Genomic DNA, 23,802 nt, shown 5'->3' with positions numbered 1-23,802 from the left:
AAAAATTAATGAAGAAACTTAGTATGTGAGTTTGGAAATAAATAAAAAAATAATAATTTTATTTTGTTAAATGGAATTTTGAAAGGAGCCTTATTATACATTTTGAAAAAGATTCCTATGTTAATTATAGCATAGATAATGTGACCATTTGAAAGGTTTTTTTATTTTATTATTTTTTTTGGCACATAATTTTTTTATTTTTTTTTTCAATTTAAAAGTTAATGTTTTAAAGTTTTGAAAATAAAAATAAATGTCAAATTATCATGTTCCTTTATAGATAATCATAAATGATAAACAATCATTGTTTGAAGGACAATTCTGACTATTAAAATTTTAATGGGACTTGAGAGTCCAAAACTCTTAATTAAGATTTAATGGAGTATAAGTTCATAACTTGTGTGTAAATACTTCATTTTTAAATAATAAATAAAAATTAATGAAGAAACTTAGTATGTGAGTTTGGAAATAAATAAAAATAAAATAATTTTATTTTTTTAAATGGAATTTTGAAAGGAGCGTTATTATACATTTTGAAAAAGATTTCTATGTTAGTTATAGCATAGATAATGTGACCATTTGAAAGGTTTTTTTTATTTTTTTATTTATTTTTATGAATTTTAGATTTTGTTGAATCGTTTAGCAAATTTAATGACACATAATTTTAAATTTTGAAATAGAAACATATACATATATTTTTTAAAATCATAAATTATGAAATAATTAGAGTTTTTTTTATGATTATAATTAGATTTTACTGAATTGCTTTCATATTAATTCAAATTTTAAAATAGTTGAGCATACATTCTTTTTAAAAGTCATAATTTATGGAATAATTATAATTTAATTGTTATGGTTAAATTAGAGTTAACTAATAGACATTTTTAAAAATAAAAAATAATTAGATTTTAGTGAATTGTTTCTATATATAGTGACAAACAAATTTAAATTTTAAAATAGTAAGCATACTTTCTTTTTAAAATTTATAATTTATGGAATAATTAGAGTTTTATTGTAATGATTAAATGAGAGTTTAACCAATAGAATGTTTTTTTATTATTTAAAAATCATAAAATCATAAAATTTAATTCGAAGGTTTAGAACTCTCACAAGTCTTGTTATTAGAAAGATTATTTCCCTTATATAATATATATAGGGGGTTTTTTTTTAAAGGTCCTTGATATTATGATTTTGTAGCATAAAGGACATCAAATATTTTTATAATGTCTAAGGTCCCTCAACAATATTTTCATAATGTCTAAGGTCCCTCAACCTTGATCCAGTCCAGAGAAATTTCAGTCCAGAGAAAATTGGTCCAGAGAAATTTCAGTGCAGAGAAAATTGGTCAGAGAAATTCTGGCCCAGAGAAATTTCTCTGCACCAAATTTCTCTAGATGAGTTTCTCCACTTTTCTTCTCATTCACATCAAATCATTGTGATTCATTAGGTAAGCAACATTGTTCAACTGAATTCAACTGGAAAAATTCCACATTGTAATATGTAAGCAACATTAGAATGGGATAACAATGGCAACTTACCAGAACCAGAGAAATTCTGGAAAAATCTGGGTTTATTTTGCATATCACATTATCTATGAGGGGCATTCGTGCATTGTGCATTCTTAATTAGTTTGATATTGCAGAAAGACTGAAAAAAAATATTCATTATGCTTGATCAACCATCTGTCCTCGTCGAATTTATTGAAAATAGATCATAAAAAATTAAAGGGCATGGAAATGATAAACTTAGAACAAAACAAAAAAAAAAATTCCATGACAGCAGGATTATGAAAAGCCTTACTGTCAATTCTCAAACATTCTAATATCAAGCTTGTTGCAAACTTTGATCATCCTTGAAGTGAATTTTCATGACAATAAAAAGCAAATAAGGTTTCCATCAATCTAAGCGAAGATTAAAATTTGCATCAATCAGGTGCTCCAATACTCTGCCTCATGTTTTGACTTACTAAAAGTGTATACAAGTGAAGTTAAGTTCAGCAAATCAATGAATAAGTAAACCTTTTCGTTCAATCAAATCAACTAACCTAAAGCTTGTATGACTTTCTCTCAGACCAAAAAGACTTGATTGATTCCAAAACAGTCTGCAAGCAATTGTGTCAAGTAACCCCTCCCAGCTCCAAACAACTACAGTAGGGACAGTAGTGTTATCACCACCAGATGACCCATCACATAAGTAATGATCCCTTAATATGTCCCCACCGGAATTCCTTAACACCCTAGATCCTCCATCATTGTTGTTACTGTTGTTACCATCTCCACTGCCACTCCACTCCGGAGACTCAAATGCCCCAACTGTGGCACAAGTCTTTAAGTAGGAATGCTTCCCTATATTAAAACTATGAAGCTTTTTATCAGATTCCAAATCAAATTTCCAGAGAAAATTCTATCCATAAAATTTCTCTGGACATTACAGAGAAAATTTCAAATTTCTCTGAACAAATCACATAAAAAATTTCAGAAAAAATTTCAAAATTCTATCCACTATAGAACCAATCGATTTTGCGGTGACTTGGATACATATTCACAGAGAAAATCCCATCACCAGAGAATTTCTCTGGATTTAAAACCAGAGAAATTTTCTGCATCAGCAAAAAAAAAAAAAAAAAAACAACAACAACAACCCAGAGAAATTCTGTTTTTGGTTTTTGAAATTTCTCTGGACACTTCAACCCAGAGAAATTCAATTGGGTTGATCCAGAGAAATTATCTGGTTTGTCTTGATAATTTCTTATTCTTATTTGCTAGTGTCCTAATTTTTGCAGAGATAGTCAAGGAAATACTAAAAGAACGCCTATCAAACTTTAAAAAGAATGCAATCATTTTCATTATCATCAAACAATTTTTAGTAACATACACTGCAAATAACTGAAACAGCAAGTAGTAGACATTCGAAAGCAAAAGAATATGTTTAACTGGGGAGACATTAACAATTGATTCTACAAAATACACAAAATTATGAAGAAATCTACTCACTTCAGCATGGGAGATAAAAGAAAAATATCTTTAGGAATTTCTCTGGATCACTTTAAGCCAGAGAAAATCTCTCAAAATCAATGAAATTCCTAAAGAAACATTTCCAGAGAAATTCTCTTTAACCCAGAGAAAATTCAGTTCAAATAAAAAAAAAATTTAGTCCAAACAAAAAAAAAAAACAGAGAAAGAGGCGGATCTGCACTTATCCCTTTAGCTTCAATCCATCTATTTCTCTCTCTCTCTCTCTCTCTCTCTCTCTATATATATATATATATATATATATATATATTTATAAATTAAAACAAACAAATACACAAATAATCAATATATAAAACAAAACAATAATATGTGGGTTTCTTTACTTGGTTTGTCCAAGTTCAGGTGAGGAAATAGTTCTCCAAATATTGATCTTTGTTGGTGTTGTAGTGATACTCAAATTATATACAATAAATTCATTTGTTCTATACATTTTATAGCATAAATGATGTTTATTTTATTCGAGCCCATAAACGATATTTACCTTCTGAAAAATATGTTTGAATAATGAAAGTTAAATACACAAAGAAGTGGGTTTAATTGAGAGAGAAGTTAGAAAGAGAAAATGAAATATTCTATTGGAATTTGCTGGTGGTGGCTAGAATTGAAAAGCGGTATTGCTTGTATGGATTCAAGATGATTAATTTGAATACTTTTTCTCTAATAGCAAAACTGGGTGTGGTTTCTTTTAGATCTAGAAGAAGAAAAAGAGTGAAAGAAAGAAAGGAGGAAGGGGGTGGTGCTGCTGAAACAGGGTCACCATAGGGGGAGCGAAATGGCTATAGCTTCTGGTTCATCTCCACGGACTCTACTTTCACAGGCTCAACAGCTAGAGCTTCCGGTTCAACGGTGGCTGGAGCTTCTGGTTCGCACCTCCTTCGACTCCATCTTCGTCGGTTTGAGCCCTGGTCCACTTATAGATAGTGCATCCTGGACAGATTGTCTTTTCTCGAAGCTCTAATTGTGGAAGACTTCTCACCATGTTGCGATTCATCAAGATTCGCAACTTCTTGTATTCACGGCGACGGCGTATGGTTTCCGAAGAGAAAGGAGTGTTGTTCCGATCATCTTCATTTTCTCTCTCTAGAAAGCTCTGGGTTTCTCTCTCTATATGTATGTATGTAAGTACATGTCTGTGTGGTTATGGGTAAGAATGGCGGTGGGTTTGACTGAAATTTGTCTGATATATGTTTAGGACCTTAGACATAAAAAAATAATTTTGTGGACCTCTTCCATTACGAAAAGTGTGAGAGGGACCCTAGACCGATTTTCCCTATATATAGATATTTAATGGGACTTGAGAGTTCAAAAATTTTAATTAAGACTTAATAGGGTATAAGTTCATAAATTAAGACTTGTGCGTAAATACTTTATTTTTAAATAATAAATAAAAATTAATCAAGAAATTTAGTATGTGAGTTCGGAAATAAATAAAAATAATTTTATTTTTTTAAACGTAATTTTGAAAGCTTACTATATTGAGTTTTGAAAGAAGCGTTCTTATACATTTTGAAAAGATTATTATGTTAGTTATAGCATAGATAATGTGACCATTTGAAAGGGTTTTTATATATATATATATATATATAAATTTTAGATTTTGTTGAATTGTTTAACATATTTTATGACACAAAATTTTAAATTTTGAAATAGAAAAATATACATATATTTTTAAAAAATTATAAATTATAGGAGAGGAAAGTTGGTGTACAAGGAAAAGGGTCTCCAGAGGTGAGGAAACTTGGTGGCCAAGGAATGGTTTTCTCGAAAAAGAGGAAACTTGTTGGAAAAAAAAAAACTTGGAGGCAAAGAAAAAGAGTCTTTATTTTATATAATATATTGATAGGTAGACATGCATATAATATATTCTCGTTCCAAAGTATTCCTTCTTATCAAAGACATAAAGGGGCTAAATTCCTTGCCTCGTCATCGAAAAGGGTTCTTCTGCACATGGCCGATGCTAAAATCCGGCGACCGTTGGTGGAGGTGTTCTCGGTGAGCATCAACCACATCGACGGAGAGAACCTCTACGGCACAATCACAGTCACCGACGCACGGGGTTCTCAATCCATCTACAGCCGATCAAGAGATCATTACGAATCCATCAGCCCGGGCCAACCCGTTTTGCTGACTGGCCCAGCTCGATCCATCTTAGCCTACGACAGCGTCGCCATCGACGTGGCTCTCAAGGATAAGGACGATGATGTCAGCAGCAAGCAGATATGGTGGAACCCTTACCTCGCCACCACCGATAAGTATGATGAGCCCTTATACGACGACTTTCCTCTCAAGAATGGTTCGGTGACGGTCAACTACGCAGTGTTGAGTATTGCGTTTGCGGCTACTGTGGAAGTTACGTTCGTAAACAGAGGTGGGGAAGGGGAAAACTCGGCCCATGTTTACGGACTGCTTACTGCTCGCAATGGAAACTTGATGAATGAAAGCGTGCTCTTCCGGAAGAAATCAGATGAGCACGTAGATGTAAGGCCTGAGCAGCCCATCCCGTTGTCGAGATCTGTGGTGGCCGTGCCATCGAACTCCTCCCTCATAGTTCGGGCGGATCTGATGGATCACGACGGTGAGATTGCCAAGGGCACTGCAGAGTTTCCTGCTCAACTCTCCGGTACATCTCAGAAGAACATTTTCGGACAGCATGGTGAGATCCGAGTTAAGGTCACTTGGACACCATGGTGAGATCCGAGTTGAGGTCACTAGTCATTTATGGCGAGTGTTTTGTTTTAATAAGTTGATTGTAGGTGTGGTATGGTTGTTTCAGGTTCTATATTATTGATTACATATAAAATAATTAATCTGTTTTGATGTTGTTAAATTGTTTAATATGTTTGTGGATATTGATAAGCATAAAAGTGATACTTCTCACAATTCAGTAATTGAGCTTCATTCACAGGTTATTTTTCCATGTCAATTTGTTTTTTGCGGCCCTAGTCTAAGTCCGATTATGGCTCCGACGTGATTTTTGGAGAGTCGTCGGAGTTTCTCCAAGCTGTTTCACGACCTGCACACACACCACCGGATAACGAGGAGAGAGAAAAATTAAAAAGCAAAGGGTGAAGAGAGAAAATATAGACAAGTTGTTATAAAAACTTTAAGTTATTCTTACCGGAATCTAATTTTTTCTAATTTTGATGAATGTCTTCTTATATTAATTTCTTAGAGATTCTCCAATTTAAAACAGTTGCTAAAGTCATAATATGACAACTTGGGCAAAAATGACTTCTCCAATGACATGTTATAGTAGCTGCCAAATTTAACAGCAGTCAAATCTGTTGTCAAATTTGGCACTAATTTTGGCAGCTGCCAAATGTGCCAACTCACCAAATCTATCTGTTGCCAAATTTGGCACCAACTTTGGCAGCTGCCAAATGTGTCAACTCACCAAATCTCAACTGTTTTCTTCCCAAGTCAAGTTTACAATATAGAAAACCATCAATAAAGAGCTGAAAACCCAAGCCATAGTTAACTCTCAATAAAAAATTAGAAAATCTGGAGAGTCAAGATTTTTTTTATAAGCTCTTACTGAATCAGGGGAAAATGAAACTAAAAAAATTTGCCACAAGCAACAGAGAAATTTTTAAGCTTTAAAAAACTAAACCATCGTCAACAACTGGATCTAAGAAATTGGGTTACTATAGAGGGCACCTAAGGTTTAATGGCTCTGAGAACTGTATGATTTAAGAAACTAATACACAAGTCACACTCAAATCCCAATTGCTTGAAGTTGGTTTTGGATACAAATGATCTTTGATCAACTCTGAAAGGTGTCTGCAATCATATGTACAAATGATCTTTGGCATAATACACAGTCACACTCAGATAGCCCTCCAATTCATGGATTTAACCCTTTACCTTGCAACCCTGTCAATTATGCCATTTGACCAAGTAAAAATCATAAATTTGGCATTTGACTCAAGATTAATCATCTGGTTATGGATTCCATTTTTCTTTTGCACCAACTGCAGAGACTGACTGTTTGGGAGGTGTCTGCTTCCTAGGTAAAAGTCGAAATGTTTCTGCCAGCAAGCATTCAAACCTTGACCAACTCTGAAGCCACCCTGTAGGAGCCACAAAACAGAACAATGACAGGACAGTTTAACTATGTTTGGGTGCTTACTGCTTCCTTGGTAAAAATTAAAATGTCTTTCGCCAGCAGATATTTAAACTCACATCTCGATCAACTCTGAAACAACCCAAAAGGAGCCACTAAGCTAGAATGCTTTTATTGTTAATCGTTATATAATTTTAACTTGCATGCACATTTACTATTTGTATATAAATACTGTCATGCTGACGTTTTCAACTGCATTACTTCTAGAGATAGCCGTTCTCACTCTTGCTTTAGGAATTGGATGCCATTCTAATTTCTTTTAATTGCATTACATAGGACATGGGCAAGCATGTACTTCAAGCCAGATTATTTTTCATTTATCAAGAAAGCTATCCACCAAGACAAGCATCACAAACAGAACAGGTGAAGCCATTACAAGGGTAAACATAAAAAGTTATAGCAAGGTTGAAATTTTTCTGGAACTTTGGACAGTATGAACCAATCTTTTAACTCGAGAGACTCAATAATGATAATAAATGCAATCCAAGTCTTTGTGCTTAGTATGCATGCATGCCTTCTCTTTTGCCCAGCCAAAAGCAAAGTTGTAGATCTCACGAAACTTTTCTAGATGATCATAATAAAAGAAGATTAATTTAGTAACAAAATAGTTGAAATTCAACATATTATGCTGAAGCTGATCAAATCAATCTTCTCCTAAAGCGTTTTAGTTTCTCATCAAGATATATGTCAACATACGAACTGTCATTGTCACCAGCAACATGACATATGAAATAGGAGCAACGTGGGTTATAATTTATAACTACTTGCAACTAATGAGGAAAATTGAATGTCATGTATTCATACGCTCATCTTTCAGCTCAGAACGCATAAATTGCATACGATCGCGGAATTTCTCCAGCGAATCTATCCTGATATTAAAAATATAAACTCTGTTATTATTGGAATTAAAAAGAAACAGCAAACTAACATAGAACTTGACCAATAGTTACCCAAGAGCTTGCAAACCACCAATGAACTCCTGCTTGGAAAATTCACACATAGTGGCTGCCTTCATGTGCCAAGAAAGAACTAGCTACAGCAAAGGCAACAACCCCATGTTAGCTAAAACTTTGCTGAATGATTAGAGTATAATGTATTTACTTGACAAATGACAACTAATAACTTGATCATGAGAAACAAAAGACTCCTGGTATATATTGCAAACACTGGCCCAATTTCTTAAGATTGTTTGGCAAAATGTTTAAGAGCTTTTGAAATTAATTTGTCAATCAATTACAAATATAACATAATAAAACCCTAGTCAAGTTGAGTTTATTCATCAATAAGAGAATGAGGCACGAAACAGAAGTTCAAGATCAAATAAAATGAAAGAAAAGGAAAGTCATTAGTATAAGCTTAGTAACAAATGATGGACGCGAAAAAATAAAAAACAGTGGGAAACAGGCTCTATAAATCATCAAAAGTCATTCAGCTTGCAGTCATAAGTTGCTTGAGTATATTCATTAATTAGGCAATGAAACAGCCAGTTTAAGATCAAATAGAAAGAAGGAAAAAATACTATAAGGCCATGTTTGTTTAGCGGCATAGGGGGCTGGATTGTATTAGTATGGGTGTGGGTCCCACCCACACCTTGTTTGGTGATGATTTGGGAGGAGGGATTAACAGTGTGAGGGGCTTAGTAATCTCCCTCAGGAGGGGGATTAGCTTGGTTAGATTTTGGATAGGATTAGAAAAATAGTGAGCGGATTGAGTCTATTCTATATAAAAAATTTATTTTTTTAATTTTCAGTAATTCTGATAAATAAATAAAAGATATTAAACTCCTTTCCTTTTAAAAATTATATTATGAAATTACTATTCAAAGTGAGTCCTCTTCACTACTTATTTCTCTTGTTTCAAACTGCTATATGTTAACAAATAACAAATAAACGATCCCCTTGTCTCATATCACTCAAAGTAATTGGAGGAAACAAGAAAGAAATAAAATTGAACGCCACAAAAGTATTGCACTATGAAGATAGAGGCATCTCACCAATTGAAGCATTACTCAATATCAAACTTTTCTTTTGGAAACATGTAAAACATTACCTTTTTCTATTTTGAATAAATATATGATGGGTGAAAAAAGATGAGGCAAAGGTGTGGTGCTAAATCATAGAATAGAAAAGGATGAATATGATGAGAAGTGAGATGACATAAAATATAACATTGAGATGAAGCCTAGCATTAGGCTAGCAAAAAACAACCATAAAGAGATGGCATGGGCTGGTAGTGTGGATTAAGGTGATACTTGCGTCTTTCTTTCAATTAACTTGATCAATTATCATGAACTGATTATTCTTATACTGAAAAGTAGCAACCTTGCATGCCTACATGGACAGTGATACCTTATCAATTCTAGAAGCCTTACCTGCTGCATGAAAATCAATGAAAATATATGAGGTATAGGGCAAGAATGCATGTCTTCAATTGCATAGAGGAGCAAGTCTACAAGACTAGACCATTCCAGAATTTGTTGCTTTAATACAAGGCAAAGGAAAACTATACCAGTTTTGCACATTGATGTTAGGACAACACAAAACTATACTAATCATTGTTAATATTTTTTATTTTTGTCTCTCACCATGATGGGTATTTATTGAGTGGCACATGTCAAACAGTTATGACCTCTAAGGTACAAATGTTACTGAGTTTACAAGGTGCAGACTGCTAAGCTTAATTCCTTTGTAGATATCAGCATCTGATGGTGAAAAAGGGAAAATCAGGTGCATTTTGGGGTCCATACTAGTCGAAAAGTGTAGTATATTTTTGTCTTCATCTTCAGAATCCTCTACCTTTCAACACCCATGTTTTAATCTGCTATCTCGGAGACATCACAAATGAGTTGGACACACCCATGTTTTAATCTACTATCTCGGAGACATCACAAATGAGTTGGACACGACAAGTAATTTGAGCGCGACTCATATTTGATACATTAAGAGCATATTTAAATGAGCAAATTATAATATAGAAATTAAATTATTAAATTATAGGACTCACATTTTAGTACTTGATTTCAATTTCTATTATTTAAATTAGATTCCGAAGAAAATTTCATTCAATAAAGTTGACAATTTTTTAATCATCCAATTAATAACACAAGAGAATGTCCCACTGTAAAGTTGATTTATTAGGTTGAAAGTTGATTTATTAGGTTGAAAGTTAAGATATAATGTCCCACTAAAGCACCATAAGAGAACAAATATAGACAGCACAGAAAACAATTCCACTGTCATTGTTTCTATATAATGGGTTAGGCTTGTGGCTTAGAATTTTGAGAAGCCTTAATAGACATTTTATCAAACAGTTTGAAGGCAAGAAAAAAAAAAAAAAAAACAAAAAACACAAATCCTTTGTTATTAAAGTTTTGCTTTTAAAAAAATGTACATATTCAGTAAGAAAATGTACATATTCAGTAAAAAAAAACGGTTTGAAATCACCTTATGATCGTCCAAGAAGACCAAGATGCTAATCTTTTAAGGGAGTTCGCCACATCAAGATTGTCTGGGATGTGAGTGAAGAAGATCAGGACGGGAGAGTTCCTTCCCATATCTCTATCCTCATCTGATTGTTTGAGATAGAGTGAGGGTGAGAGTGAAAGATCAATCGATTGAGAATGAAAACAAGAACATGACAACAAAAGCATGAGAATGCAACTGAGAGAGAGGGAGAGTTGACTGCTGGTGACAAAGTTCAGAGATCGTGAGAGTTGAGAAGAAGAGGAACTGTGAATTTGTTAGAGATTGCCGATTGATGAAGGGCAAGTGGAGAAGAGATGGACTGTTGCACTCAAAAAATTTTCAGACAGAGAGAGAGTAAGAGCGGGAGATATTTTATATGGATGGTTATTGGATCAGCTGTAAAACGATCTTACTTTGCATATACAGACACATTTCAGAGTCACCTTATGGCGAGCGTGGTCTGAGGATATGAGGATCAACGAGAGATCAATGTGGTCGTAGGTCGAGTGTGGTCTGAGGATCTGTGTGAGAGAAAGACAGAGGCACTACAACAAATTGCAGAATTGGCGACTAAAGTTTCTTTTTTCGTCGCTGAAAGTAGTAGAATTGGCGACTAAAATGGAATTAGTCGCCAAAATTGGTCACTTTTGCCGACTAAAACAGTTTAGTCGCCGAATACAAGGTTTTTAGCGACTAAAAGGCAGTTTAGTCGCCGAATCTGGGGGTTTTAGCGACTAAAGGTAGTTTAGTCGCCGAATGTGACAGTTTTTGGCTACTAAAATAATTTAGTCGCCAAAAGTGATGGTTTTGGCGACTAAAAAACAGATTGGTCGCCAATTGTAGGTGTTTTGCCGACTAAAAACATATTGGTGGCTGAAAGTGAAGCTTTTTGGCTACCAAAAAAAAATTAGTAGCTAAAAATTGAGTATTGGCGACTAAAATTCAGTTTAGTAGCCAAAAGGTGATGTTTTTGGCGACTAAAAACAGGTTTAGTCGCCAAAAGTGCATATTTTTAATTGCAACTAATTTTTTTAGCGACAAAAAAATCATTAGTAGCCCAAAATAATAGAATTGGCGACTAAATAATGGTTTTAGTCGCCAAAAGTGGCCTAAATTTTTTTTAATAAAAAATTTATTTTTTACATAATTTATATTCAATAAAAATAATTATATTTATATAATTAGTTTTGTATTAATACCGATTAATATACTATATAAATAATATATATTGCATATACATTCATGTGATGTTATAGTGGCATAATGGAGGGAGTGTTTGGTTAAAGGTTTAGAATGTGAAAGGGTTAGTGGTTCGAAACTCAGCAAATGCAAAGAAATAAGGTTTTTTTTTTTTTTTTCACGGAATACCTTTGGCGACTAAAATTAGTCGTCGCCAAAAGTGTTGCTTTGGGCGACTAATGACTTTGGTCGGCGAATCATGGCTATCGGCGACTAAAATATCAGTCGCTGAATGTATAATTTCCGAAAGTGTAATTCACTATTGGTGACCATGACTTTCGTCGCTGAAACACCTGTTTTTGCCGACTAAAATTTGTTTAGTCGCCAATACCTCTGCCGACTAAGTACTGGCGACAAAATGGGCGACTAAAACATTTAGTCACTGAATCTAAAAAATCCACTTTTGGCGACTAAACAGGGACTTTTGGCGACTAAAAATTTAGTCGCCAAAGGTGATTTTTGTTGTAGTGAGGGCAATGGCGAATTTCAAATTCCCGCCCCACGTTTCAAATTTCCCCCCAAACTTTTGGCGACCAAAAGACCAAATTAGTCGCAGAAAAGGTTCTTTCGCCAACAAACTTTTTTAGTCGCCAAATCTCAATCAACGGCGACTAAAAAATTAGTCGCTAAAAGTACTAATTTTGGGACTATTTTTTTTTTGTTACTGAAAATAAGTTTTTCGCGACCAAATTTTTGGTCGCCAAAAAATATGTGACCTTCCGCGACCAAATTTGTAGTTGGTCGGCAAAAGCATACCACTTTCTGTGACCAACTCAAATTTTGTTCGCCAAAATATAACCTTCTGCGACCAATAATATTTGGTCGCCAAAATTAATGATCATTCGCGACTAATTAATATTTGGTCGCCAAATGTCATTTTTTTGTGACCAAAATTTTTTTGGTCGGCAAAAGTGGTCGCAAAATGTGTAAATTCTTGTAGTGAAAATCTGGTAGTCTTTTCTGGACACATAGAATTTCTGTTAATTTTATGTAAAAAAAAATTCACAAGAATGATGTGATAATGTTATTTTCGTAAATATAATCCAACTCAAACTAGGGCTCCATTTGGTTTGGTTTTGAAAAATAATTTTTCAAAGTCATTATTTTTTCGTATTTTTTTTATTTTTAATGATTTTTTTTTCATATTTTAGTTATTTTTTTAATATTTTAGATGCATCTAAATTAGGTGCATCTAAAAAAAAATTACCCAAATATGAAAAAAAAAATTATCAAAAGACATAAAAAAATCACAAAAAATATCAAAACTCGAGAACTTATTTTTTTTTTACAATTATCTTTCATTTTTTAGTAATTTTTTTCATATTGGAATCAATTTTTTACTTTTTAAATGCACCTAATCTAGATATATCTAGAAAATAAAATAAAATTGAATTAAAATATAAAAACATTTATTAAAATTAAAAAAATACGAAAAGCAATAATGATTTTAAAAAATTATTTCCCAAGACCAAATCATTGTTTTGCAGCGATCAATAAGTATATACAATTTATTTGAAAAATTATATATATATATATATATATATATATAATGAAGCAAATATTTTTAATGCATTTACATTATTATATAATGTATTTACTTGACCATGGTTTATATAATTTTTCAGGGATTTGAGCTTCAACAAATTTACTGGACAGAGTGCTGATTCGCTGTTCAATTTGAGCTCTCTCTCTTACTTGTAATAAATATCTTGTGCTGATCCAACAGAGATGAAGTTATTTTTTGGTGGTATAGATTATTAGTAGTATTTCTTTTTTATATACGAAGGACATCATTTTTGTATGATTATCTGTTCGTATGGAATTATTATTTGGGTTGGATTATAGTTGGTTTGTATAGAATTTGATGTTACAAAACCAAATTTTTGGATGGTTGAAAGTGAAATAGAAATAGACATATGTATTGTTTTGTTTATATACAGGGGCAGATTGCACGAAATAAATACAGATTGTGTAGAAATTAATAATAATAATAATAATAATAATAAATAAATAAATAAAAAACACTAAATAAAGTTTTTGGTGACTAAATATTTAGTAGTCAAAAAAACAAAATAAAACTTGTTGGCTACTAAAAATTTAGTAGCCAAAAACAAACCAAAGATGTTTTGGCGCCTAAAAATTTAGTAGGGAAAAATATATGAGACTTTAGATGACTAAATAGTTTAGTAGCTAAAAAAAATATGAAAATTAATTTTTTTTGGCGACTAAATATTTAGTAGCTAATAATAAATGATACTTTGGGCGACTACAAATTTTAGTCACTGAAAATAAAAATTAATTTTATTTGAAAACTTTTGGCGACTAAATATTTAGTCGCCAATTTATGACTTTTGGCTACTAAAAAATATTTAGTCGCTAATACCTCGTATTTTTCCCTACTAAAACATTAGTAGCCATTTATAGGACTTTTGGCGACTAAATTTTTTTAGCCGCCAAAACCTTCCCCGACCATTTTCCCGCGACAAATCTAGCGAGCAAAATATGTAGTCGGGAAAAGATTTTGGCAACTAAAAACCTTACTATTAAAATTTTAATGGGACTTGAGAGTTCAAAACTCTTAATTAAGACTTAATGGAGTATAAGTTCATAACTTGTGTGTAAATACTTAAATCATAAAATTTAATTCGAAGGTTTAGAACTCTCACAAGTCTTGTTATTAGAAAGATTATTTCCCTTATATAATATATATAGATATTTAATGGGACTTGAGAGTTCAAAAATTTTAATTAAGACTTAATAGAGTATAAGTTCATAAATTAAGACTTGTGTGTAAATACTTTATTTTTAAATAATAAATAAAAATTAATCAAGAAATTTAGTATGTGAGTTTGGAAATAAATAAAAACAATTTTATTTTTTTAAATGTAATTTTGAAAGCTTACTATATTGAGTTTTGAAAGAAGCCTTCTTATACATTTTGAAAAGATTATTATGTTAGTTATAGGGTTTTTTTTTTTAAGGTCCTTGGTATTATGATTTTATAGCATAAAGGACACAAAATATTTTCATAATGTCTAAGGTCCCTCAACAATATTTTCATAATATCTAAGGTCCCTCAACCTTGATCCAGAGAAATTTCAGTCCAGAGAAATTTCAGTCCAGAGAAATTTGGTCCAGAGAAATTTCAGTGCAGAGAAAATTGGTCCAGAGAAATTTGGTCCAGAGAAATTTCAGTGCAGAGAAAATTGGTCAGAGAAATTCTGGCTCAGAGAAATTTCTCTGGACCAAATTTCTCTGGATGAGTTTCTCTACTTTTCTTCTCACTTACATCCAAATCATTGTGATTCATTAGGTAAGCAACATTCTTCAACTGAATTCAACTGGAAAAATTTCACATTGTAATATGTAAGCAACATTAGAATGGGATAACAATGGCAACTTACCAGAACAAGAGAGACTCTTGAAAAATCTGAGTATTTCTCTAGTTTGTTATTGAAATATCAATTGAGAATTACTTTGGTTTATTAAAAATAACAATTGAGAATTTCTCTGGTTTGTAATATTTTTTGAAAAATTTCTGCAGGTCCAGAGAAAATCTATCCAGAGAAATTTCAACCCAGAGAAATTTCCATCCAGAGAAATTTCAAACCAGAGAAATTTGAAATTTCTCTGATTTGTTCAATTTTTTTAATTTTCTATGTTTTGCAAATGTCTCATCCAATTCCCAAAAATGATGCAAATCAGAGTATTTTCTGGTGATTTAAACACTGGAATATCTTGTCAATAATTGCCTTAAATCACATGTGGTTTTCGTTTTGGGGGAATAAAATGAGCAACTTTGTAAAGAAATTTTAATCAACGGAAAAAAAAGAAAAAAGAATTCAAATGAATTAGAGCACTGAGAGAAGAAATCTATGGGTTATAAAATGAATTCAATTCTCAACATGACATCATTACACCTTTATACATACTAAAGATTCAAAAAACATGATTTCCAAACCAGAGAAAATTCACAGAGAAAATGCCAAATTTCTCTGGACAACACTTGAGGACTAGTTCAATCCAAACCAGAGAATTTCTCTAGATCAACCCAGAGAAAATTCAGTTCAAACCAGAGAATTTCTCTGGATCAACCCAGAGAAAATTCAGTCCAATTCACTAATATCTTGATTAGCAGCTCCCACAGTAAAGATAAAACAAAAAAATCCACATGCATCTTAAAACTTAATCTAGCACTACAGTAAAGAATTACATGACAAATCTTAGTTCTCCAAAATAATTTTTTGTTTGCTTCCTTCATATATCCACTAGGATGCTTTTCAAGGAAGTAGGCTGATGATGCCTTCCTATTGATCTCATAGGATGTAAATACCTTATGTAATTAACATGACCCTCAAAGTGGAGCCATCTTCTTCTTGATTCATCTAGGAACTATAGAGATGTACACTTATCGCATGATTCACATCACTATTTCCAAGTCCAGAATAATCAAGCTTGGCTATTCGAAATTCAGATGGAGACAAGTTCACCTGAATAACAACTACACTACCATTATGACCAAACAGATACAAACCTGTTTGGTTTATCGCCATATACTCCACTGCATAATTTGAGTTCGTATAAGCCTTGGTATCCATTGACAGTTTCCAATATGTCAAATTCTGCCACTGCAGTTGTCACGACCCAAACCCGGCCCTATGGGTTTAGCACCGTAACCGGCCAGTAATCCGAGATTACCGAAGGCCTGCTGAACAGTAATACAGTGAAACAGAGTACAGGGCCTGGCGGAAGCCAATACAGTAAATAAATAGTGTCCATTGAGCTGTGACAGTCTGTATGCAAAAAGGCTTTCATACATTATACAAAGACAGTACAGAACAGTATACACAATATTCACATCCATTTAACTAGGGACTCAACCCCACATAACAGTACAGAAAACATTCCGTCTGTACAACACAGTATACAAAATTAACAGTCACACAGTACAGGGACCTAATCCCTGTATAACAGTACAGTAAACAGTCAGTCTATACAAAACAGTGAAACAGTACAAAAAGGGGGAAATTCTAAAACACCCCTAAGCCTTAACAGTAGGCTCGGAACCTCGCAGTGAGGCACAAAGGCTGGCTTGACAAAACTGGAGTAACCCTGACGCCTCTAGCTGCGGTCTGGTGCCTGTACACCTACATATATATATGAGCAGTGAGCTAAAGCCCAGTGAATAACATAAAGCGTAAAGGGGTTTAGAATGAATGTCCTTACAGTAATGAAAACAGTTCATTTCAATCAGTAATTCAGTTGCTCAGTACAGTAAACAGTCATATGTGGTACATCCATTAGCATAACAGTAACAGTAGGTCTTAAAAGACCGAACAGTAATGATGGCCATCAGTCAGTAAACAGTAGTGGTTCCACAAGGAAACCGACAGAGATCTCTGTGACAGTAACAGTAACAGTAAACCGTAGATACTAAGGATGCCACAGTACAGTTCAGAAATAAAGGACATACATTCATTCAGTAAATAATACCAGTTCAGTAAACAGTTCAGTTCGGTATTCAGAAGATAATCAGTTGAACATATCTTTACACAATTGTTACTCACAGAGTTCTGGGCTACAGTATGCTAGAGCGTGTCTCCCTAGTCGCCAACCCTACACAGTTAACAGATTGAACACACACTAAGCTACACAGTTGGGAAATCTCATAACTTAATCCCTAATTTGCCTTGGTGTGTTCTACAATGATATCCTCATCAAGGTGCCTTAAACTAGGCCTAAGAATGCCTAGGATGGGATGAGGATGCAAAAATACACTTAGAAAACATTTCGCAAAGTTTGCTGAAAATAGGAGCCTCGCTCGAGCGAGACTTTCTACGCTCGAGCGTAAGTCCAAAATCAAAGGCTTCGCTCGAGCGAGGAATCCTTCGCTCGAGCGGTCTGCAAAACAGTAAAAGTACTGGATGCTGAAATTTTTACGCGCGATGGTCGCTCGATGGTCGCTCGAGCGGAGCCCTGGACAAAGGTGCTCGCTCGAGCGGGGAATCCTTCGCTCGAGCGAGGAAGCCAAATCTGGAATTTCCAGATTTGCCTCCCAAGCTCAAACCAAGCATTCAACCACTCCAAACTCGACCTCTTGGACCCAAAATCTGGAAAACATCATTAAATTCAATGTATAACAAGTTTCAAAGCTCAATTTATGAATTCAAGCCCCAAGGTGAGTCAATTAAAACCATATTCAAACCCATTTTCAAGAACAACATTCAAACATGCATGAATGAGTTTTAAACCAAATTGAAGCTCCAAGGCTTGCTCAAATGAGCTCATTTCTTTCCAAAACCAGATGAAAACATGGTCTATAACAACAATATGAGCATGCATGTACCAATGTCCATGTAATCAACCTCAAAATGCAACAATACCAACATGCATGCAAGAGATGATCTTCAATCCATCATTTATGGACCAAATCATGACTTAGCTCTACAAATTAACATGAATCATGCAAGAATGAACTCAAGAACAGCAACAAGAAGATGGATGTCCTACCTTAATCTTGTAGAATTAGGAGTGAGGGAGCTCAAATATGCAAATACACTTCAACTACCAAGCAATTCTTCAAGTTTCCAAGGAATTCAAGGTGAATTCACTCTAACTCCCTACCTCCCTCTCTCTAGTCGGTGGTGTGCTCAAAATGAGCTGATGAAATATGTATGTGTGAGCATAATGAGAATCAAAGATGATCCAAGTAGTGGGCCACTTAAGTGGCAAAATGGTAATTAAGTCCAACTCTTTAATTAGCTTAATTTAATCTAATTTAATCATACCTAATCAGTTTTCAGATACTTATACCATAAAATCACATTAATTATGAGGGTCACGGAACATCAATCGGTTTCAGATTCGGCCGCCGATAAGGCCTTCAAATAGCAGTTTAAACATATAAACATGAACAGATAATCAGACAATCAAACAGATAGAATGCAATTAACTAACATATACTCGGTCAATTCAGTTTCCAATTTCAGTCAGTCAGTTCAGTACTTTAATCAGTTCAATTATCAGTCAGTTATCAGTCATCATCAGTTCCGTTTAGCAGTAATCGGTGATTATCGGTAATCAATCAGTCCTTAATCAGTAAACAGTATGAGGGTTGTTACAGTCTCCCCTCCTTATAAAGAGTTTAGTCCTCTAAACTCGAGTTACCTTCATTCTGGAAGAAAACAGGATTCAGTGGAAACAGTTCAGGATATCGTTTAGCCATGTCATCTTCCCTTTCCCAAGTGGCGTACACACCACCATGGTTTTGCCAGTCAACTTTCACTAACGGGATCTCTTTGTTCCTCAGTTTCTTGATCCGTCTGTTAACAATCTGTATAGGCCGTTCCTCGTAAGTGTAGTCATCACTCAGCACTACACGAGTAGGCTCTATTACATGGAAAGGATCCCGAAGGTAATCTCTCAACATCGAAATGTGGAAGACGTTATGCATATGCTCCATTTCAGGAGGAAGCGCAACTTGATACGCCACCGGATTGATTTTCTCAATGATCTCATATGGTCCGACGTATCTCGGTGCTAACTTGCCTTTGACTCCAAAACGAGTCTGGCCTTTCATTGGTGTCACTTTCACAAAAACGTGATCACCCACTTCGTACTCTCTGTTCCGCCTTCGGACATCGGCATAACTCTTCTGTCTGCTCTGTGCAGTTTTCAGTCTTTGCTGTATCAGTTTCACTTTCTCAGTTGTTTCATACACAATCTCGGGCCCAAGCAAAGGCCCATCTCCAACTTCTGCCCAGCAAATTGGAGATCTACATTTTCTGCCATACAATGCCTCAAAAGGCGCCATACCAATACTCGAATGGTAGCTGTTGTTGTAGGCGAATTCAGCTAAGGGCAAGTGACTTTCCCAGTTTCCCTGAAAATCAAGGACACACATTCTCAGTAAATCCTCCAGAGTTTGGATGGTCCTTTCTGATTGGCCATCTGTCTGAGGATGATAGGCACTACTCAGTCTCAGTTCAGTACCCAGTGCAGTTTGTAGGCTTTGCCAAAACCTCGATGTAAACTTCGAATCCCTGTCAGAAACAATAGACACAGGCACTCCATGCAGTCTAACGATTTCATCAATATAGATAACAGCCAATTTGTCCGCATTATAAATCGTCTTGACAGGTAAGAAGTGAGCAGATTTGGTTAGTCTATCAACAATAACCCAAATGGAATCCATACCTTTTCTGGAGCGAGGTAATCCAACGATAAAATCCATCGTGATATGCTCCCATTTCCACTCTGGTATGGGTAGGGGTTGCAGTAATCCGACAGGTCGTTGATGTTCAGCTTTGACCTGTTGGCAATGAAGACATTTGGATACAAAATCAGCAATTTCTTTCTTCATTCCCGGCCACCAGAAATTCTGTTTCAGATCTTGGTACATTTTCGTATTCCCCGGATGGATAGACAATTTCGAATTGTGGCCTTCTTGCAGAACTCTTCTTTTCAGTTCAGTATCATTCGGTACACACAGTCTTTCTTGAAATTTCAGTACATTATTCTCAAATTTGAATCCCGGTCTCGGTTTAGATTCTCTTTCCTCGATGATCTTCTTCAAGAAATCGTCCAGTTGCTGTTTCTCTTTAATTTCCTCAATCAGTGCCGGTTGAGCAGAAATAGCAGCTAAGGTTCCACCTTGTTCCCGTAAAACAATTTCAACTTCAGATTTTTCAAGGTCACAAAGCAACTCTTTCTGTCCTGTAAGCAAACATGCTAAGTTTCCAATCGATTTCCGGCTCAATGCATCGGCAACGGTATTGGCTTTTCCTGGGTGGTACAAGATCTGTAGGTCGTAATCCTTTATCAGTTCTAGCCATCTCCGCTGTCTCATATTCAGTTCTTTCTGTGTGAAGAAATACTTCAAGCTCTTGTGGTCGGTATATACTTCACATGTTACCCCGTACAGGTAGTGACGCCAAATTTTCAGTGCAAATACTACTGCAGCAAGTTCCAGATCATGGGTCGGGTAATTCTTTTCATGTGGTCTCAGTTGTCGGGAAGCATAAGCTATAACCTTCCCATTCTGCATTAAAACACATCCCAAACCCTTATGAGAAGCATCACTAAATACAGTATAACCATCCGTACCTGAGGGTAAAGTCAAAACTGGTGCAGTCACAAGTCGAGTTTTCAACTCCTGGAAAGCAGATTCTCTTTGGTCGGTCCAGTCAAATGATGTCCCCTTTTGAGTTAACTGAGTCAATGGTAGGGCAATTTTGGAGAAATCTTTGACAAATCTTCTGTAATATCCAGCCAATCCCAAAAAGCTTCGGACTTCAGTCACATTTGTTGGTCTAGGCCAGTTCACCACAGCTTCAATTTTCTGCGAATCAACAGAAATTCCATCTTTGCTAACAACATGCCCCAAAAACATAACATGGTCAAGCCAAAATTCACATTTAGACAGTTTAGCATACAGTTTCTGTTCCCTTAAGGTTTGTAGGGCAAGTCTCAGATGATGTTCATGCTGTTCTATACTTTTGGAGTAAATCAATATGTCATCGATAAATACAACAATAAAGTCATCAAGGTACGGTTTAAAAACTCTGTTCATGAGGTCCATAAAAGCAGCTGGTGCGTTCGTGACTCCAAAAGGCATAACTAGAAATTCATAATGTCCATACCTTGTTCTAAAAGCAGTTTTATCAATGTCTTCCGGTTTAACCTTCAGTTGATGATACCCCGATCTGAGATCAATCTTAGAAAACACTTGTGCACCCTGTAACTGATCAAATAAATCATCAATGCGTGGCAAAGGGTATTTGTTCTTTACAGTTACCTTATTCAGTTCACGGTAGTCAATGCACAGTCTCAGTGAGCCATCTTTCTTCTTGACAAACAAAACAGGAGCACCCCATGGCGAAGTGCTAGGTCTGATGAACTTTTTATCTAACAGTTCTTGCAATTGCACTTTCAGTTCCTTCAGTTCAGTTGGAGCCATTCTGTAAGGAGCTTTAGAAACTGGTTGTGTTCCGGGAATCACATCAACGGTAAATTCAATCTCCCTATCAGTCAAATCTCCTGGAAGATTATCTGGAAAAACATCTGGAAATTCCCTGACTATAGGAATACAATTCACATCAGTTTTAACACTATCATCAGTAGACACAGTCAGTACAGAACACAGATATCCTTTACACCCCTTTCTAATTAATTTAACAGCTTTCACTGACGAAATCAAATACGGAGGAGGTACTACTCCACTCCCATTAAACACAAATTCAGGCAAACCAGGTGGACGGAAAACAACTTGCTTGGTCACACAGTCAATAGTGGCATGATATTTTTGTAACCAATCCATCCCCAATATTACGTCAAAATGATCAATGTTCAATGGCAGTAAATCAATAAACAGATGCATATCCCCAACAATAATTTCACATGCGGGGTACATATAAGCACATGTCATGGATCCCCCTACGGGTGATGATACGGCTAGCAGATAGTTCATGGGTTCTAAGGGTCTATCCAATTTCCGTGAAAAAGCATATGATACATAAGAATGCGTAGACCCCGAATCAATCAGTACATATGCATTTTGAGTACAGATAGAGAGAATACCTGACACAACGGTCTCGGTATTCTGCACATCTCCCGGTACTAGTGCGAACACTCGGCCTTGCCTCATAGGCTCTTTCCCGGTAGCTTTAGGGTTAGGCTTTGGTGGAGCATTTGATACTGCTGCGCCGCTGGCTGCAGCTTTGCTATTGCCTTGAGGAGCAGAAGGGCAATCTTTAACCATGTGGCCCACCTTGCCACACCTGTAATAGGCTCCAGATATTCTGTAGCAAACCCCTTTGTGCTTCTTGCCACATTCAGAACAGGGTGGTATGAAACCACTCCCTTGGCTGGGGCTAGTTGTTAACCCCGTATTCTGTTTCTTGTTGGCTGGGTTGTGCTTGCCTTTCTTAAATTTGAAACTCTGCCTTTTTCCATGCCATTCAGTCGTTGGTGTTTCAGATTGTTTCACTGCTGCAATGTTCGACTCGGCCATCAATGCCCGGTCGAGAACACCCACAAAAGTCGGTAATTTCAAAACATTTATCCGGTCAAGTATTGCCACATTAAGGCCACCTTCAAATTTTCTGGCCTTCTTATATTCAGTATCCACCATGTGCGGTGCATAACGGGCAAGTTCAGTAAATTTGGTTTCATATTCTGCAACGGACATTGTGCCCTGCTTCAGCTGTTCAAATTCAGTCACTTTTCTATCCCTGACACACTGAGAGAAGTACTTTTCAAAGAAGGACTCCTTGAACTGAGCCCAAGTCATAACAGTGTTTGTTTCACGGATTAACATCCACCACCTTCGAGCTTCTTCTTGTAAGGTGAAGGTAGCTAACAGTACTTTATTCGCTTCAGAGCACGGGAACACCTCAAATAATTTCTCTGTCTCAAGCACCCACGCTTCAGCTTTTAACGGTTCAAGGCCTCCCTGGAAGGATGGCGGTTTCATCTTACTGAATTTATGGGTGAGAGCAATAATATCCCCATCATCCGCATTCGCATTAGGTTCCGGCTGCACCGGAGGAGGAGGAGGGGGCTGTTGGTTCTGTTGTTGTTCCAGTCTAGCAGTTATCAGTTCTATCATTCTTTCCATTCTTTCCATTCTTGCCTCAGTAGATGAGGACTCAGGTTCATTTGCATTGTCCATTTCACTATAAGCAGTTATAACAGTTTTAAACATAAGCAGTCATTTGTTTACCAGTTTAACACATTAACAGATATTCAGTCATAACATAACCACACACTTATCATGCTCATGAGATGCCCTAATCACTTTTCTAGGACACCCTATAGCTCATTTGGACACGTGTGTGCGGTATAACTCGTGGTAAGTATCGCTCTGATACCACTCTGTCACGACCCAAACCCGGCCCTATGGGTTTAGCACCGTAACCGGCCAGTAATCCGAGATTACCGAAGGCCT

General features: G+C 35.4%; 1 protein-coding gene and 1 long non-coding RNA gene across 2 annotated transcripts; one reads left to right on the top strand and one right to left on the bottom strand.

Moving 5' to 3' along the window:
* Positions 1 to 4,976: 4,976 nt before the first annotated feature.
* Positions 4,977 to 5,827, top strand: LOC114270116 (60 kDa jasmonate-induced protein). The gene is made up of 2 exons (XM_082912594.1): positions 4,977 to 5,716; positions 5,803 to 5,827. The coding sequence occupies exons 1-2, from the start codon at positions 4,977 to 4,979 to the stop codon at positions 5,825 to 5,827; spliced, it is 765 nt and encodes a 254-aa protein (XP_082768720.1).
* A 1,820-nt stretch (positions 5,828 to 7,647) lies between these two features.
* On the bottom strand, positions 7,648 to 11,122 carry LOC114280078 (uncharacterized). The gene is made up of 4 exons (XR_014358808.1): positions 10,596 to 11,122; positions 8,103 to 8,185; positions 7,957 to 8,021; positions 7,648 to 7,716 (listed from the first exon to the last, which is right to left on the bottom strand). It is a non-coding gene; the product is annotated as an uncharacterized LOC114280078 (long non-coding RNA).
* Between the last annotated feature and the right edge of the window lie 12,680 nt (positions 11,123 to 23,802).

The sequence above is a fragment of the Camellia sinensis genome, unplaced genomic scaffold (genome assembly GCF_055761805.1).
Source record: "Camellia sinensis isolate YWXY unplaced genomic scaffold, ASM5576180v1 Unanchor4, whole genome shotgun sequence".
Taxonomy (NCBI): Eukaryota; Viridiplantae; Streptophyta; class Magnoliopsida; order Ericales; family Theaceae; genus Camellia; species Camellia sinensis.
Note: the sequence above shows the minus strand (reverse complement) of the source record. Positions and strands in the feature narration are given on the sequence as shown.